The 19,669-nt window shown below is 35.8% G+C and overlaps 1 protein-coding gene across 16 annotated transcripts in view; it reads left to right on the top strand.

Annotated features, from left to right (window-relative positions):
* The window catches only part of RPS6KC1 (ribosomal protein S6 kinase C1), a 213,303-nt gene that overhangs the window by 67,437 nt on the left and 126,197 nt on the right, over positions 1–19,669 (top strand). For 10 of the 16 annotated variants that reach the window (XM_003814160.5, XM_055108240.2, XM_063597223.1 and 7 more), the window contains one exon: positions 4,188–4,550. The exons of 4 other annotated variants lie outside the window; for them this stretch is intronic. In XM_003814160.5, coding sequence (XP_003814208.1) covers positions 4,188–4,550 — 363 coding nt within the window. Of the gene's footprint in view, positions 1–424; positions 503–4,187; positions 4,551–19,669 lie in introns of those variants that run through there. 2 more of the 16 variants (XM_055108247.2, XM_034946740.3) reach the window with 2 other exon arrangements.

Here is a 19,669-nt window from a genome sequence, read left to right as displayed (position 1 = left end):
GAGATATCGTAATCTATTATTAGGAATTTGTTATTGCCACATTTTTACTAATTTTTGTGATGGACAGATGGACATTCTTGTATGTAGATCTTTTTTGTACACCTCTGATAGGTTTTGGTATAAATTGCTGAATTTCTGGGTGAAAGAAGCAATTTTGCGCTTTTGATATGCATTGGCAAATTGTCCTCTAAAAAGGTTAAAGTAGATGTCTTTTTATTTCTCTTTGCTTCTTCTGGTTTGGCTATATAAATTTCTCTTTTTTATCTGCTGGTGTGTGTGTGTGTGTGTGTGTGTGTGTGTGTGTGTGTGTGTGTGTGTGTTTGCTTGCTTTTAAAGATGCCGAATTAAGAAATTATTTAGAATTTGAAAAGGAACACTTTGTATAGAATGTTTATTTACTTAATCTTACTATCTTTCTCTCTAGGTATTTTAATGGTCTTACTTTTTTGATCTAATCTCATTTAATCATGATTCTCATTGCTAATAAAATATGATTTGAAAGGTAAGAGGAAATATGACTATGGTACCAGTTTTTTGTGGTCAAAAGCCAAGAAACAGAGTATACATAACTTTGCCTGCTTGCCCTTTGGTGTTATTGTTATTGTTAAAAGGAAAAATGGGGCAAAACATGAAACAGAACAATGTGATAGATGGTGTGAAGGTTATAGTGACAAGATACCAGAGAACAGACAAAAGAGATCTCTAATACAGCATTTCCTTTCTTTTGTGATTAGCTATATAAACCAGAACTTTTTTCAACCTTATCTATTTGTTTATCAGTTTCAATGGGCTAGATTATATATTGGCATCATTTAAGGAAATAAGTTTACATTGAAATACATAAAATATTTAAAATGACAAGAAAAATCTCATAAAATTTATATATATTTCTTAGGATAGTAGATAAATAACTGTAGATTGCTATAAAAGATTCTTATTATGAAGTACTGTTACTGTCTGTATGGCTGAAATGTCAGAGGACTGAAAAGATTTTCACTAGGCTCAATGAATCTCATTTGAGATTGTCGGTTTAATGAAATATGTTGCTTTTTGGGAATAGAATTTGTTCTTTTTGGGCATTCTAATAAGTTGAAAAAAAAGTTGAAAATGAGGATATATATTGACAGGGTGCCAAAGCAGCATCTAAAGCTGATTAGAAATTTGAGCTTAGTGGCCAGTAACATGTTTTTACCCTAACTTACTTTATTTGATATGAAGTAGGCAATTTGAATTTAAAATAGGGGTTGGCAAAACTGTGTTCTATGGGCTGAATCTGGCCTGCCACCTGTTTTTGTATGGCCTGAAAACTAAGAATGGTTTTTGCATTTTTAAATAGTTAAAAAAATTAAAAGAATATGATTTTGTGGTTTTGTGATGGGAAAATTATAAGGAATTCACACTTCAATGTCTGTAAATAAAGTTTTACTGGAACACAGCCATGCTTATTCATTTATATATTGTCTATGGCTGCTTTTGCACTACAACGGCAGTGTTGAGTGGTGACAGAGACCACATGTGGCCTGCAAAGCCCAAAATATTTACTTTCTGGCCCTTTATAGAAAAAGCTTGCTGATCCCTGATCTAGAATTGTATAGTCTAATCCACTTTTAATTTTGATTTAGTATATAATCCTGAGGATATCATTTTCTTTTTAATTTTTTTTCCCTGAGAAACTTGGCAGATAATGTTCAGTGGTGAATGCAGATCTCATAGTTATTTCCAAACTAGTTTTTATATAACTCTGTTGTCAGTCTTATTTAATGGTATAGATCACTGGCTCTCAAATGTAATCTTCAGATCTCTGGGTGTTTCTGAGATATTTTCAGGGAGTTCATAAAGCAAAACTGTTTTGATAATAATGCCAGGACATTCTTTGTCTTTTCACCATATTGACATTTGCCCTGATGATGCAAAAGCCGTGGTAGGTGAAACTGCTGTGCTTGGGCATGAATCAAGGCAGTGTCACCAAACTGTAACAGTACTCATTGCACATACTTATAAAACCAATGCTAATTTTTCCTAAGTAGTAGAAACTGTTACATTTTGTTAAATCTTAACCCTTGTCACTTGTCTTTTTAATATGCTGTGTGAAAAAATGAGAATTATACATAAAGCACTCTGCATACTGAACTACCATGGTCGTCTTGAGGAAAAGCACTTATGCAGTTGTTTGAGCCATTAGCTGAACTAGCTGCTTTTTTCATGGGACACCATTTTGCTTGAAAGAACAATTAACAAACTGTCATTATTCAGACTTGTGTATTTGACACTTTTTTTCTTGAAAGGGAGCGAAGTAAGCTGACACTTCAAGGAAAACAACTGATATTATTTGTTGCCAATCATAAAATTGGAGTTTTCAATTCAAAATTAGGATTTTCAGATAACCTCTGTCTGCCACTTTGGGTTTGACAGTTTCCCAATACTTAAATAGTTTTCTGATGAGATTGGTAGATAATGAAATGTTGACATATGATTTTTTGGGATAATGAAATGTGCTGTCAACATTTCGAAGATCTTTATAACTAAGGGAACCAGTATTTTCAGGATGACCAATGTGTGATGTTATAAATTCATGCATAGATAAAAGATCCATTCAGTGTGCAAGACAGACCAATGGATTTGAATGTAACAGAAACAGAAATTTCATTCATAGGATTTTATATTCCACATTACAACTAAGCTTTAAAAACCTATCACTTGTTGAGTTTTGGTGTAGTATCAAAGAACAATATTCATAATTATTTGAAAAGGCTAATACTTGTTTCTTTTTCAGTTACATTATCTATGTGACATTTCCTTCATATCTTTCATCCAAAACAACATATGACAACAGATTGTGAGCAGAATCAGATATGAGAGTCTAGCTATCTGCTGTTAATCCAGACATTAACAAAAATGTAAAACAATGTAAAACAGTGCAAAAATGTAAAACAATGCCACTTCTTTCACTAACTTTTTTTGTTTTGGAAAATATAGTTATTTTTCATAAAAATTATGTTAACATGTAATGGGGCTTTAATGCTTTATTTTATACATTTCTAGACTTCTTTTGTAAATATCAATATTGGTATTTAATAAATATTCACAGATAAAATTCACATGAACAAAAGCTTTTTAGAGTCCACAATCATTTTGAAGAATATAAAAGGCAGTCCTGGGAGCAGAAAGTCTGATATGTATTGTGGATCATGCTCATTTACCATGATGTCAGTTATATGAACTAGGAGAAGGAATTTTCACTGCTAAATAATTCAGTAGCACCTATTACCTCTTTTTTGTCTGAAAACTAAGGTGGAAATATACCTTTCCAGAAGCTTGTAGAAGAGGCTGAGATGAAAATGTCTAAAAATTCAGTTTTTAAAAAATGCTAAATAGCATACATTTTCCAGTTACGGATGGTTACCTAAAAGCACACTTCTGAGGACACATTGTGTAGTTGTTATATAGTTACAGGTTGAGTATCCCTAATCTGAAAATCTGAAATCTGAAACACTTCTGTCCTGAGCATTTCAGATGAAGGATATTCAACCTGTTTATGTAATTGTTATAAAAGTTATAATGATAGTCTATTATGCTTTATATGCATTAACTCTATTCCTCATTTAAAGACTTGCATAATAAGTAATACTATTAAGTAACCTGCTGTTGGTCACACAGTAAGTTTTAAGAGCTGGCGCTGGGCTTGGTGGCTCATGCCATCTAAGCTACTCGGGAGGCTGAAGTGGGAGGATTGCTTGAGCCCAGGAGTTGGAGTGCAGCTGGGCAACATGGCAAGATGCTGTTCTCAAAAACAAAAACAAAACAAAAAAAAGAGAGCTGAGATTCAAGTGCTTTTTCCTTTATTAAAATGCTATTATTTATAGCAACTATGTGTACAGGCAACAGCTTTCTGTAAATAGCTTACAGGATCTTGTGGTAAAGGCTCTTTTTGGCAACCAAACTAGATAAAGATTTGTCTTCAATTTTAGTTTGATGATTAAGGCAAGAAGTTGTCTTCCAGAGTTATAGAGAGACAGTAAAATGAATGGACTAAGCCTAAACAAATTGCTAGACACTGACTTCCATCAGTAAATTACAGCCTTCCAAATTGACTTGGATAATATGAAAAATGAATAATTAGCATGATTTGTATTCGTTTGGCTGATTCTCAATTTAATATCTGTTTACTATTGTGATCATATTTCTAGGCTTCTCCAGTGACAGTGATCTGGTATCTCTTACTGTTGATGTGGATTCTCTTGCTGAGTTAGATGATGGAATGGCTTCCAATCAAAATTCTCCCATTAGAACTTTTGGTCTCAGTCTTTCTTCGGATTCTTCAGCACTAGGGGCTGTTGCTTCTGACAGTGAACAGAGCAAAACAGAAGAAGAACGGGAAAGTCGTAGCCTCTTTCCTGGCAGTTTAAAGCCGAAGCTTGGCAAGAGAGATTATTTGGAGAAAGCAGGAGAATTAATAAAGCTGGCTTTAAAAAAGGAAGAAGAAGATGACTATGAAGCTGCTTCTGATTTTTATAGGAAGGGAGTTGATTTACTCCTAGAAGGTGTTCAAGGTATGGTTTTATGTATATTATGTTTTGGCATGCTCTTTTGTTGGTATGTGGGAAAAAAAAGTACATACATATATCTTCTGTATAGTCTTACGGAAATAATACTGAAAATGAGAAATTACTGAAGCTTAAAAGACCTATATATGGATATATACTTTAAGTTCCTTGAGATGTTAGACATTATCGGAGGTACTTAACCCTCTACTTTTACTCAATTAATCCACAAAAACAGGATTTAAAAAAAAGTCAGCATGTCTTGAAGTCTCTTGTATGAATAATAATCTTTCTTTTCTGATTTGAAAAGGCAGTGTTTTACCGGCCTTCATCTCTCTCAGGAGTAATTCACAGAGATTCTTGATGACCTGAAGAGACAAAATGAAATGGATTTTTAAACTAAGAGCATAAAAGATTCTTGGGTTTGCCGACTGTTCTGTTCTTTGTAGTTGTAGTAAATTCTCATTTAATTAATGGAGGTGATGTGGGACATGTAGAGCTGACTGTAACTGAATGTCTGTATATAGAACTTACTTTTTTGAAGTATCAGCTATTGTTTTAACCCTTAAATTTTTCCTTATAAAAGCAGAATGAAGCATTCTGCATTTAGTTGCATGACTTTTTGGATGCAGTAATCAAAGATTGATATTGACATTCTTCCAGTGGTTTCATTTACAGAAGATCATCATTTTCATTGTTCTGCGGTCTTGGGTTTGTCGGTACCATTCAGATTACCAGTCTCCTGTATTACTAACACTTTTTACTACAGTACTTCTCACTATGCCTAGTATCCTGTAGTCCAGAAGCCTTTTGTTATTTCTGGAGTATAAACTTTCAGTTTTATAAAATGGTGTACCTGCCTGTATATGGAGGGTCCTAACTGCTTCTTAACCAGGATTTTGACCATTTCTCGTTTTTAGGTTTCACTCCCACTTCCTAATGCCACCAATTCCTGAATTTTTGGAGAGTTTTACCACACCATGTAAATCAGGCAACTTTCTTGATTCCCTTTTAGTAACTTCTCATCCATCTACCTTTTTTTTTAAAAATTATATTCCATGGCAGCTTTTATATTCTAAAATTTTGTTGCTGTTACCTTCTCAGTTTCTTTGTTCTTGTGGGGTTTTGTCTTAAAGAAATTTTTGACTGCCATGTTAATAGAGTTTCTGGAGGGAGAATAGCTAAAGAAATGTGTTCAGTTTGCCATCTTCAACTGGGAATTCAGATTTCACAATTGATACTTAATTTCGGTGAGCCTGAGGATCAAACAGCGATTAATGTTTTGTGTGTATAGCAATAAGAGGAGCTGGAGTCTTGTTTCTTTTTTCATTAGTTATTGTCTTACTAAAGTTGCTTATATAACCATTTGGAACCTGTTAACACAGTTTCAAATAATTGATTCTAAATTCATTTCTCATTAATTTTGTCATCTTGATATGATTAATATTAGCTATCACTTTTAAGGTTTCTAATTGATATCTAATTTTGAAGTTACTTGTTTTCTTGCTTTGATGGAAAGATCATTTTCACCCTAATTTTATTTTTCAAATGGTTTTATAATGTTAGGTTTTTTTTTTTTGAGATAGAGTTTCATTCTGTCACCCAGGCTGGAGGGCAGTGGTATGATCTCAGCTCGCTGCAACCTTTGCCTCCGGGGTTCAAGTGATTCTCCTGCCTCAGCCTCCCTAGTAGCTGGTACTACAGGTGTGTGCCACCATGCCGAACTAATTTTTGTATTTTTAGCAGAGACGGGGTTTCACCATGTTTGCCAGGCTGGTCTCGAACTACTGACCTCAGGTGATCTATCTGCCTTGGCCTCCCACAGTGCTGGGATTACAGGCATGAGCCACTGCACCAGGCCATCTGTTGGGTTTTTTGTTTGCTAGTGGAGCATTCTGGTCTTAAATATCTATTCATTTTTATTCTTTGCCTTAACTCTCATTTTGGGTTGGGAGTTTAAAATGGGTATGAGTTATAAAAAAATCTGCTCTGACATTTTTTCCATTTGTTTTCAGAGAATTATGTGCTAAAACATCACTGGTGTTTAATTGACACAAATAAAACACATCAGTGTGGTCAGTGTGACATTTTTTAAGTTATTTCCATTTAATCTTAGAACATTTCATAATGTTACCACTTGATGGCACCAGAAAAATAAAAATCTGTGCTTCAAAATGAGAATTATAGATGCATGTCAGAAAATAACAAATAATGTGTCATTTGGTTAGTTACTTTGCTGATTATGGTGGTGAATTATTTCTCCACTAGAACTTGATACCAAACCTACTAGACTGCTATCTTAAGGAACATTACCATTTAACCATGTATCTCCTATTTAATGCATGTTTGTCTTTTTGAAAGCACAATATCCATTCCTGCTCTGGATTGGTTTCTGTTATTAATATGCCACAATTCCAGAAGTTAATAACTGACTAAATTGATTTTAGTCTTTTATTGTTTATTCATAATGTGATCAATTTTTATTCAGACAAACTATGGGAACCACAATCATAGAATTCTAATTTTTAACCAGTATATAAAAGAACCTTTGTTTCAGTCCTCCTGGTTACACATTTGACCCTGTGTCAAATGTAAGATCAGGACAGTGCTTCCAGTCCATGGATTCTGTACTAGCATACTAGTCACCACCTAACAGACATATGGACATTGTCCTTCAATTTCTGGGGAAACTGGGGGCTCTAGTTATGAGCTTGATTTGACCTTTATTTTCAGAAGAGATGTTTCCTTGGGTAAAGTTTGTTCTGGGGTGACAAAACTGTTAGTGAAATATCTCTATAGCCAGTAAAACGTATAAATCATTTAAATTGAACTCTTCATAACATTTGTTCTTGTGACCTTTATTGGCATGGATTGGCATGCCTTATAATAAAATAAGTATTTCTGGATATCTGATAATACAGAGAAAATAATCTTTCAGAGCTAAGTAGTGCTTTATACAAAGATTCTTGTGGGTTGGCAAATTTTGTTATTTTGTTACTAAACTATTCATGCTAAAGAAGTTTATCTGGGTTGTTAGTAGGTCTGATAAAGATGGCTTGATGTTTTTCTTATTTAACTGGTATTTGCACAGCTGAGACCACATGCAAAACACAATAGCAACAGCTCTCTTTGCCCATCCGGCAGAGAATAAGTATACCCTGATAGTGGTAACTTTGAATTCTCTTTGAACCTGACACTTCACTTACTCCCTCTTAGAAATGGTTCTTGGAATGAAAGTACTGTCTACTCTTCTAAATTCTCAGGTCTTTATGGATTTAAGAGAGAAAATCCAAAAGTCAGAGTTGAAGGAATCAACTTGAATTTTTGAAAAGGATGTTGCAATATATATATCACACTTTCCTGTCCATCTTGTTTATATATTACTGAAAGTGGCGGATATGATTAATCTATGTGTGGGCTTATTGGAGTGGTTGTGGTAATATAGAGTGGTAAATGGATTACATAAAGGTATCAATAAAATGTTTAAGTAATTTATTACATGCCTGTCACTGTACAAGGTATTTTTCTTACATTATTTTTAATCTTCAAAGGAACCCTATAAGTTGAACTATGACTGGCCATACTGGACTTTGTCTAAGGACACCAAAATTTAGAGGGTGCAAACATTTAATATAATGATTCTAAAAGCTTGGCACCTAGTTAGCAAGAATAATTATTTAAAACAGGAAGCTACCAGATGGCGAGCATTGTTAGTAACACCCATCTGTGGGCTACATCATGAATTACAGAGTCGATTTGAGAGCTGGTTTTGTGTAGTTTGTTCCAGGTGCCAAAAGTACTGGTTTGATGTCTTTGTAAGGTAGATATTGTGATCCCTGTTTTATAGGTGGAGAAAACTAAGACTTACATAAATTAAGCAATTTGCTCAAGGACACAGACTAGTAAAAGTTGAGCTAGGATTTTAATCTAGGTCTTTCTGAGCCTAAATCATATTTTCTTCGTATTGTGCTATGCTACTTCTCACATGTTCCTCCTAATTAGATTAGCATTTTAAGATGGAGAAGTGGGAAATCCTCTCCATTGTAGAATATTCGAAAACTTTCTTATTTTGAGTATTTGTCATTTTTCCTTCTATCCATTTGTTTGTTTTCACTCAGCCATCTATTCATCTAGTTGATCGTTCAACAAGCATTTATTTCTTGTATGTAGCAGGCCCTGTAATAGGGAATATAAAATGGTTATTTTCTAAAAATATAGAATCAAATTGAGCGACGGCCCTTCAAGATGAGATGTTTCTGTCAACTTAATAGCATGCTAATATGACCCATGATTTTGTAGTGTATATCTTGTTGAAAATATCTGGTAGATTTGCTGCCATAGTTATACCTGTTGCTTTTCACTTAACTTGATGTTGATGCCACACTTAAAAAATACCCCATTATTTCCCCCTGCCCTTCTCACTCTTTTTCTTTTCTTCCTCTCTCATTTTCTTCCTTCTCCTCTCCTTCCCTTTTACCTCCTTTCCTCTCCTCTTCTCTTCTCTTGCATACATTATGAGTGACATTTCATAATATATTTCTGGATATTGTTGATATCCAATTTTTCTTTGAAGATTTTGTTGATATTTTTGACCAGTGAGACTGTTTTTAATGTTAGTACTCAGATTAAGAGATGCAAACATTTTCATTCTGGTAAATGGTATAATAAGCAGTACCAAACCATTTTTTATAGTTTATTCTTGGGTAGATATGTGCTAGGCTATCAGGGATGTCCAGACATATTTCAGACACCATGACCTTGTATGGAGCTTGGACCGTTGATTTATTCCATGAATAAGAGTTACTCAAATATTTAGAAACCCAAAGGATAAAGTTTTTGGCTTTGGAAATAGATAGATAATATGAAAAACGTAGTAAGTTTAGGTTTGATAAAGGGAAGCAAGTCATGTGATTTTGGTATTTAGGGAATCTTAGAACCAATCCCCTGTGGATACTGAAGGGCAACTGTATAAGATTATAATTCTGAGAATAGAGGTAGTTTTCCTTCTTCCTTTTCAATTTGGATGGCTTTTATTTCTGTTTCTCACCTAATGCTCTGGCTAGAACTTCCAGTACAATGTACAAGAACATTGGGAAAGCAGACATTCTTGTCTTGTTCCTAATATCTCAGGGGGAAAGATTTCAGTCTTACCGTGGAATATGATGTTAGTTGTTGGTTTTTCATAGACGCCCTTTATCATGTTGAAGAAGTTCTATTCTATTCCTAGTTTTTTGTATGTTCTCTTGCAGGGGTGTTGGATTCTGACAAATGCTTTTTCTGCATCACTTGAAACAATCGTGCTTTTTTTCTTCTTTGTTCTATTAATGTGATATATTACATTGATTTTCTTATATTGAACCACTCTGGAATTCCTAGGATAAATCCCACTTGCCACAGAGATTTTTATCTTAAGTTTGAACCCAGTTGTGCCTTTTGGTATCTCTTGTGTATTTTGTTTATCATTGTAATATGGTTGGAAAAGAGGGACTGCTTATTGAGGTATGAGCCTTCTATCCGTCTCTGTCTGGAAGTTGAGATCTTATTTTTCAATAGGGAGGAGTATTAAACAAATACAGAATATTTCTTATTTTATTTTTTCCTTCAGTTGTGACCTGTGACCTGAATGTCATGAAAATTTTCCACAGCTTTTTCTGTTTTAAAATAAAATGTGTACTTTTCACTATGATTTAATAAATTGCCTTAGTTGAGAATTTTTCAGATCTTAACTGTTTTGAAACTGGCTAGAAGGAAGCATTTTAAAACAGTCTAATTAAGATTTTTAAAAATAGAGATTTGAAATGATTTAAATATGCCACTTAGTCTTCTGTCTTCCCTCCTCATCAGCATTCTGTTTTTTCCTTTCTTTAGTTGATCCAGGAAGTGTCTGCCAATAGGAGTAAGCTGTTACTAATGCAGTGAACTCAGAAGGAACTATTTCATAGGTTCAGAGAGAAGACTTACAGATTCTCTGTTCTCAATATTCACAAATGAAAAGAGAGTTGCTTTTTAAATTTTCCTATACTCAGGTAATTCTCTTTCAGGTTTTGTGTTAAGACTAGATTTTCAGCTCCAGGTAGCAAAATCGTAACCAACTCAAAGAGGCTCACATAGAAAACATTGTTTTAGTCCATCTGAAAAAGAGCGTTTTATTCCACGTAAATGATTACATATAGCTCAATTCAGGTGTTCAAGAAATGCCAACAGGTCTCTGTCTTTTTATTTGCCTGTCTCTGTTCACACCCTGTATTTGCTATCCCCTTTCTCTTATTTGATTTTATCTTCATGGCATGAAAGATAACCCCTGACTAGCTCCAGGTTTACAAAGACTTTGTCCTCAGGATCCTGGAGGAAGAGGGTATTTTCCCTCATAGCTCCAATAAAAGCCCCAGGGAGGATTGGCCTGGCATGCGTCACATAGCTTTCACCTCTGTCTTTGTAACCTGATCAGGCATAGGTTATTTGGTCATCCCTGGGAAGGTGGACAGAGCTATCCCTGATGCACTGCATGAACTGAACGGCATAACCATGGAATGTGGAAGGAGTGGATCAAAATGAGGAAGGGATGTTAGGCAGAAACAAAAAAAAACACATTGAAATGTTATCTTCTGCTTATCTGTCATGGCCCAACAGTGCCGTTTATTATCCTTTCTCCCCTGGCCTTAAAAAACAAAAATGATTGTTTTGGTTGTTCATGTGTGTTCTCTTACATGTTTCTTAGATGATAATTCTCTAGAGAACCGGCATGGTATCTACTTTTTTTAAACTTTTAACGGAAGTATATTATATATACAGAAAAGTAAATATCATAATCATATAGCTGAATGTATTTTCACACATGGGACACTCCCGTGTGACTGGCATCCAGATCAAGGAGCAGAATTTGGCCAGCACCCTAGAAGCTTCTTCATCTCCCCTCTTCAAAGGAAATTATTATTCTGATCTTTAACAGTGTTGAGTGCAAGAGGTCTGCTTTTTCTTTTAAGAAATATTTTGGAGAAGGAGTCTTGCTGTGTTGCCCAGACTGTCTTGAACTGGTCTCAGGCAGTCCTCCTGCCTCAGCCTCCCAAAAAGCCAGGACTTCAGTGTGAGCCATGGCGCCTGGCTCAGGTCTGCTTTTTTCTATTCCCATTCCTTACAAGGGCAGGGTTCCAGTTTTGAGAGCCTGCTTTCTGTTGTTTCCACCCTCTTCTCTGCAATTTCCATTATGGATGATGATGGGGAATGGGTTGGGGTCTTGTTTCTCTTTTATTTCTGTAGGATCCTGACCTTTCTCTCATTTTCTTCTTTCCCTTTGGCCTTTCACTGCCACACCTTGAAGGGGTATCACTCATTTTCTATATATCTGATTCTTCCCCAGTAGGAAGGCTTTACCAAGGCTCTCACTTTTTATTTTCTTCACTTTCGAGCCTATAAAGCCTTTTTTTATTTTTAAATTTTATTTATATTTTTATTTTTTTTTGAGATAGAGTTTCACTCTTGTTGCCTAGGCTGGAGTGCAATGGCGCAATCTCGGCTCACCACAACCTCCGCCTCCCAGGTTCAAGGGATTCTCCTCAACCTCCCGAGTAGCTGAGATTACAGGCATGTGCCACCACGCCTGGCTAATTTTGTATTTTTAGGAGAAACGGTGTTTCTCCATGTTGGTCAGGCTGGTCTCAAACTCCTGTCCTCAGGTGATCTGCCCACCTTGGCCTCCCAAAGCACCAGGATTAGAGGCATGAGCCACCGTGCCTTGCCAAAGCCTGTTCTTTAACTATCAGATGCCAACCTGTGTTTGGCATTTAGTTGGGCTTCCTTTTTCTGTCTTGTTTGTTTGTTTGTTCGTTTGTTTTTTCCTGTGCTTTGGTTTAAGTCCAGTTTGCTCTCTCTCTCTCTCTCTCTCTCTATATATATATATATATTTTTTTTTTTCCTTCCCCCCACCCCCACCAAGGGATCTCTTAAGCTTTTCTTCCTCTGGTCACCACATCCATTGGCTTACAATAGGGGGCCCTGGGAGTGCTGTTGTAATTTGGTTGGTTTTTCTATTTACAGATAATCCAAAGGTCATGGTATCTTTGTTTCCTAGTGGTGCTGAAAATGTGAGCCATATGTGGATTTATTTGTGCTCTTGATTTTTTGTTTGTTTCTTGAGAGGTTATGTGGAGACATTTGAAATTTGGTGGCCACTGTTGTCCTCTAGGCCCAAGAGTTCACACAGATTGATTTCAGAATGTTCAACAACTTTTGTATGCCTAAAATAAACTTTACTTGGTTGTGATATGGATTATCCTTTTTATATATCATTGAATTTAATTGCTAATATTTATTCATTTATGTACAGGCTTACCTTGTTTTGTCGTACTTTATAGCACTTTGCAGATTTTTTTTTTTAAAACCAAATAGAAGTTTTGTGGCAACACTGTATTGAGCAAGTCTTTTGGGGCCATTTTCTTTTTTTTCTTCACAACTTTCATTTTAGGTTCAAGGGGTGTATGTGCAGGTTCGTTACATAGGCAAATTGTGTGTCACAGGAGTTGGTGTGCAGATAATTTTGTCACCCAGGTAATCGGTGTAATATTTGGTAGGTAGTTTTCCAGTCCTCACCCTCCTCCCACCCTTTACCCTCAAAGAGGCCCCAGTGTCTATTGTTCCCTTCTGTGTCCATGTGTACTGAATGTTTAACTTCCACTTATAAGTGAGAACATGCAGTGTTTGGTTTTCTGCTCCTATATTAATTTACTTAGATTATGGCCTTCAGTTCCATCTTTTGTTGCTGCAAAGGCCATGATCTCATTTTTTAAAATAGCTGCTTAGTATTCTGTAGTATATCTGTACCATATTTTCTTTATCCAGTTCACCGTTGATGGGCTTCTAGCTTGATTCCGTGTCTTTGTTATTGTAAATAGTGTTGTGATAAACATGTGTGCATGTGTCTTTATGGTAGAATAATTTGTATCTTTGAGCATATACCCAGTAATGGAGTTGTTGGATTGAATGGTAGTTCTATTTTCAGTTCTTTGAGGAATCTCCAGACTGCTTTCCACAGTGGCTGAACTAAATTACATTCTCACCAGCAGTATATAAGCATTCCATTTTTTCTGCGATGTCACTGGCATGTGTTATTTTTTGACTTTGTAATAACAGCCATTCTGACTGGTATGAGATGCTGTCTCATTGTGGTTTTGATTTGCATTTCTCTACTGATTAGTTATATTGAGCATGTTTTCATATGTTTGTTGGCTGCTAGTATGTCTTCTTTTGAGAAGTGCCTGTTCATGTCCCTGCCCATTTTTTAATGGGGTTGTTTTTTACTTGTTGATTTGAGTTCCTTATAGATTCTGAATATTAGACCTTTGTCAGATACATAGTTTGCAAATATTTTATCCTGTTCTATGGGTTGTCTGTTTATTCTGTTGATAGTTTGTTTTGCTATGCAGAAACTCTTTAGTTTAATTAGGCCCAGTTGTCAGTGTTTTTGTTGCAAATTTTTTTGGAGTCTTTGTCATGAAGTCTTTGCCTGGGCTGATGTGTGGAATGGTATTTCCTAGGTTTTCTTTTAGGGTCTTTATAGTCTTAGGTTTTACTTTTAAGTCTTTAATCCATCTTTAGTTGATTTTTATATATGGTAAAAAGTAGGAGTCCATTTTCAATCTTTTGCATATGGTAGCCAGTTATCCCAGCACCATTTTTTGAATAGGCCATCCTTTCCCCATTGCTTGCTATTGTTGGCTTTGTCAAAGATCAGATAGTTATAGGTGTTCTGGGTTCCATAACCTAGAAATAAAGAAGGGTTTCATTGGTCTGTGTGTCTGTTTTTGTACCAGTACCATGCTGTTTTTGTTACTATAGCCTTGTAGTATATTTGAAGTTGGGTAGTGTGATGCCTCCAGGTTTGTTCTTTTTGCTTATGATTGCTTTGGCTATTCAGGCTCTTTTCTTATTCCAAATGAATTTTAGAATTTTTTTTCTTATTCTGTGAAAAAATGTCATTAATAGTTTGATAGGAATAGCATTGAATCTGTAAATAGCTTTGGGGAGTATGGTAATTTTAATAATACTGACTCTTCTATCCATGAGCATGGAATGCTTTTCTATTTGTTTGTGTCATATCTGATTTCTTTCAGCAGTGTTTTATAATTCTCATTGTAGAGATCATTTACCTCCCTGGTTAGCTGTATTCCTAGGTATTTTATTATTTTTGTGGCTGTCATGAATGGGACTGCATTCTTGATTTGGCTCTCAGCTTAGACGTGATTGATGTATAGAAATGCTACTAATTTTTGTGCATTGATTTTTGTATTCTGAAACTTTGCTGAAGTTGTTCATAAGATCTGGGAGCCTTTGAGCAGAGACTGTGGGGTTTTCTAGGTATAGTATCTTGCGAAGAAAGATGATTTGACTTCCTCTCTTCTTATTTGGATGCTTTTTATTTCTTTGTCTTGCCTGATTGTTCTGGCTGGGACTTCCAGTACTATGTTGAATAGGAGGGGTGAGAGATGGCATCTTTGTCTTGTTCTGGTTCTCAAGGGGAATGCTTCCAGCATTTGTCCATTCTGTATGATGTTGGCTGTGGGTTTGTCATGGATGACTCTTATTATTTTGAGGTATGCACCTTCGATGAGTAGTTCATTGAGGATTTTTAACACAAAGCGATGTTGAATTTTATCGACAGCCTTTTCTGTGTCTATTGAGCTGATCATGTAGTTTTCATTTTTAGTTCTATTTATGTGGTGATCACATTTATTGATTTGCATCTGTTGAACCAACCTTACATCCCAGAAATAAATCCTACTTGAGCATGGTAGATTAGCTTTTTGATGTGCTGCTGGATTCCGTTTGCTAGTATTTTATTGAGGATTTCTGCATCTTACATTCATCAAGGATAGTGGTTTGAAATGTTTTGGTATCAGAATTATGCAGGCCTCATAGAATGAGGGAGGAATCCCTTGATTTTTTTTTTTTTTGAATAGTTTCAGTAGGATTGGTACCTCCTCATTTTTTTTCTTTTTTTTTAAAACAGAGTTTCACTCATTGCCCAGCTGGGAGTGCAATGGCGTGATCTTGGCTCACTGCAACCTCCCCCTCCCGGGTTCAAGTGATTCTCTTGCCTCAACCTCCCAAGTAGCTGGGATTACAGGCGCCCATCACCATGCCTGGCTAATTTTTGTATTTTTAGTAGAGACGGGGTTTCATCATGTTGGCCAGGCTGGACTCAAACTCCTGACCTCAGGTGATCTGTCCGCCTTAGCCTCCCAAAGTGTTGGGATTACAGGCATGAGCCACCCATGGCCATCCCCTCTTTTTTATACATGTGACAGAATTTGGCTATGAATTCATTTTGTCCAGGGCCTTCTGTTTGGTAGGTTTTTAATTACTGATTCAGTTTTGCAACTTATTATGGATCTGTTCAGATACTCAGTTTCTTCCTGGTTCAGTCTTGGGAGGTGGTATGTTTCCAGGAGTTTACCCATTTCTTCTAGGTTTTCTAAGTTTGTGTGCATAGAGGTGTTGGTAATAGTCTCTGAAGGTTTTTTTATTTTTATTTTTTGAATTTTTGTGGGGTCAGTAGTAATGTCCTTTTGGTCATTTCTGATTGTGTTTATTTGGATATTTTCCCTTTTCTTCTTTTTTAGTCTAGCTAGAAGTCTGAATCTTATTTGTTCTTTCAAAGAACCAACTTAAAAAAATCGTTTGTATGGTTTTTCTCATCTCCATTTCATTCAGTTCTGCTCTAATTTTGGTTATTTCTTTTCTTTTGCTACCTTGGGATTGGTTAGCTCTTGTTTTTCAGGTTTCTCTAGGTGTGACATTAGGCTGCTAATTTGAGATCTGACTTTTTAATGTGGATGTTTAGCACTGTTAACTTTACTCTTAACACTGCTTTAGCTATGTCCCAGAAATTCTAGTATGTTGTATCTTTTTTTTTTTCTTTTTTCATTAGTTTTGTTGGGTGGAGTGTTCTGTAGATGTCTGTTAGGTCTTTTTAGTCAAACGTTGAGTTTTGGTTGTGATTATATTTGCTGATATTCTGCCTCAATTTTCTGTCTAGTTCTGTCAGTGGAATGTTGAAGTGTCTCAGTATTACTGTGTGATTATCTAAGTCTCTATAGGTCTCTATGAACTTGTTTCGAGAATCTGGGTGCTCCATTGTTGGGTGCATATATATTTAGGATAGTCAAGTTTTCTTGTTGAATCGAACCCTTTATCATTATGTAATGCCTTTCCTTGTCCTTTTTGATCATTGTTGATTTAAAATCAGTTTTTTTTCTGGAATGAGAATGGGAACCCTGCTCTTTTTTGTTTTCCATTTGCTTGACAGATCTTTCTTCATTCCTTTACTTTGAGCCCGTGGGTGTTACTGCATGTGACATGGGTCTCTTGAAGATAGGATATAGTTGGGTCTTGCTGTTTATCCAACTTGCCACTCTGTGCCTTTTAATTGGGGCATTTAATCTGTTTATGTTCTTCTGGTTAAGAACCATTACTGGGGAGCTAGTACGGTCTTTTGGATGTAAGGGCCAGAGTTCTTGCACTGGTTCTTTCTCATCTGTGTGGGCTGATCTTCTTTAACTGTGGTGTAATTTGAGTATAGTCAATTGGCTTTATTTCTGGATGTTTTCAGGTGGATGAAAGTTTGTAAAGGGTCTTTGCTTGTGGCTGATTTCTTGGCATTGGTTTCACAGGGTTGCAAAGTATTTTTGATGTTGAAGTTTGGGCTGCCATCCGGTAGATGGCGATTAAGCAACCACTACCCTGATCAGTCGGCAGCCAGCAACATAAAAGCAGTATTCCCTCTAACAGCAAAAAGATTGCGACTTACTGAAGGCTCAGATGATCGTTATCATTTTTTAGCAATATTTTTAAATTAAGGTATGTACATTGTTTTTAAAGACATAATGCTATTGCACTCGTAGTACACTATAAATGGTGTAAACGTAATTATTATATGCACCGGGAAACAGAATGTGTGACTTGCTTTATCATCAAATTCACTTTTTTGCAGTGGTCTGGATCAGAACCTACAATATCTCCAAAGATATGCCTGTATATATATTTTTATTTTTCTTAGATTACGTATATTTAGCAAATTTAAAAGTAAATTAAAGACATCGTGGCCTTTACTACCGTTGTGTAGTTTATATCTCTAGAATATAGGGTCATTCTTTTTCATATCCACAATATATTTATCATCCTTAACATATTCTATGGGAAGGATTTTAATAGTAGATTCAATTTCTTTAGTAGATATTCAACTGTTTTATATATTTCTTCTTTCGTGAAACTCAGCAAGTTCTATTTTTCAAGAAATTTGTCTGTTTCACATAAAAGGTGAAATTTAATTGTAGAAGTGTTTATAGTGTCTCCTAATCTTTTGGATGTCTGTTGGGTTTTTCTGGATTTTGGTTATTTGTTATGTATTTTTTTTCTTATTCACTCATGTTAGCATTTTATCAGTTTTTTTAATGTTCAAAAGAATTAACTTTTAACTTTTATTTTGCTGTTCTGTGTTTTCTATTTTATAGATTTGTATTCCTTTCTCTCATTCTACTTACATGAAGTCTGAATATTCTTTTTATTTTTGAGTTAGAAGATTACATCTTTGAGTTTCAGCCTTTTTTTAATATACGTTTAGGATTATTAAATTTTCCATAAAGTATTTGTTTAGCTACCTCCTATAGATTTTGATATGTCAAACCTTAGTTATTATCAGTTCAAAATATTTTTCATGTTTTGTTTTCGTTTTTAAATCTCATTTTATTAGTTTTCTATTGGTGCTATAACTACTTAACATAAACTTAATGATTTTCAAAACAAATTTTTAATTTTATTGTTTTGTAGGTTAGAAATCTGACGTGAACCACACTGGGCAAAAATCAAGGTGTGAGCAGCACCTTTTTTTTTTTTTTCCTGGAAACTGCACATAAAAATAACTGTTTTCTTGTCTTTTCTAGCTTCTGGTGGCCACCTGCATGCCTTTGCTTATGGTCCCCTTTGTCCATCTCAAAGCCAGCAGTTTTGCATCGCTCTGACCATTCTTTCATAGTTACATTTCACAGTGATCCTCAGCCAGGAAAGGTTATCTGGTTTTAAGGAACTATATGATTGGATTGGGCTCATGTGAATAATCTAGGATAATTGCCCTATATCAAAACCCTTAACCTTAATCACATTTGTAAAGTTTCTTTAGCCACGTAAAATAACATAGACACAGGTTCTGGGCTTAGGGCATGAACATCTTCAAGAGTCCCATCATTATTCTGCCTCCTGTACCTGTGAATTACTTAGAAGTATGTCATAAATAGCATAAGCATATTGTTTAATTTTCTGGCAGTTGGAGTTCTTTAGTTTTTTATTTTTTAGAGACAGGGTCTTGCCTTGTTGCTCAGGCTGGAGTACAGTGGCACGATCATAGCTCACTGCAGCATCAAACTCCTGAACTCAAGTGATCCTCCCACCTTAGCCTTCAGAGTAGCTGGGATTATAGCTGTGAAAAAATTCATAGAAATGGGAATCTTACTATGTTGCCTAGGCTGGTCTTGAACTCCCGTCCTCAAGAAGTACTCCAGCCCCAGCCTCCCACAGTGCTGGGATTATAGGTGTGAGCCACTGCACCTGGCCCCCTTTCTTGACCTTTCTAAGTCTACTTTACCAGCTTGTTCTTCCCCACTTGATCTTTAAATGCTGAAATTCATCGTGACTTGGTTATCAACCTTCTTAGGCTTTTTACCCTATTCTCCTTAGGTGATTTCAGGATTACATACTTTAATAACTGTCTACAACAGCAGTGTACAATAGCAATATCATATCAACACATATGTAATCTTGAATTTTCTAGTAGTCACATTAAAAAAAAAGATTCAGGGCCAGTGCAGAGGTTCACGCCTGTAATCCTAGCATTTTGGGAGGCTGAGGCAGGCGGATCACGAGGTCAGGAGATCGAGACCATCCTGGCCAACATGGTGAAAACCCATCTCTACTAAAAATACAAAAATTAGCTGGGCATGGTGGTGGGTGCCTGTAATCCCACCTACTCAGGAGACTGAGGCAGGAGAATCACTTGAACCCGGGAGGCAGAGGTTGCAGTGAGCTGAGATCGCGCCACTGCGCTCCAGCCTGGGTGACAGAGCAAGACTCCCATCTAAAAA

This window comes from Pan paniscus, chromosome 1 (genome assembly GCF_029289425.2).
Source record: "Pan paniscus chromosome 1, NHGRI_mPanPan1-v2.0_pri, whole genome shotgun sequence".
Lineage (NCBI taxonomy): Eukaryota > Metazoa > Chordata > Mammalia > Primates > Hominidae > Pan > Pan paniscus.
This window is presented reverse-complemented; position numbering and strand designations above follow the sequence as displayed.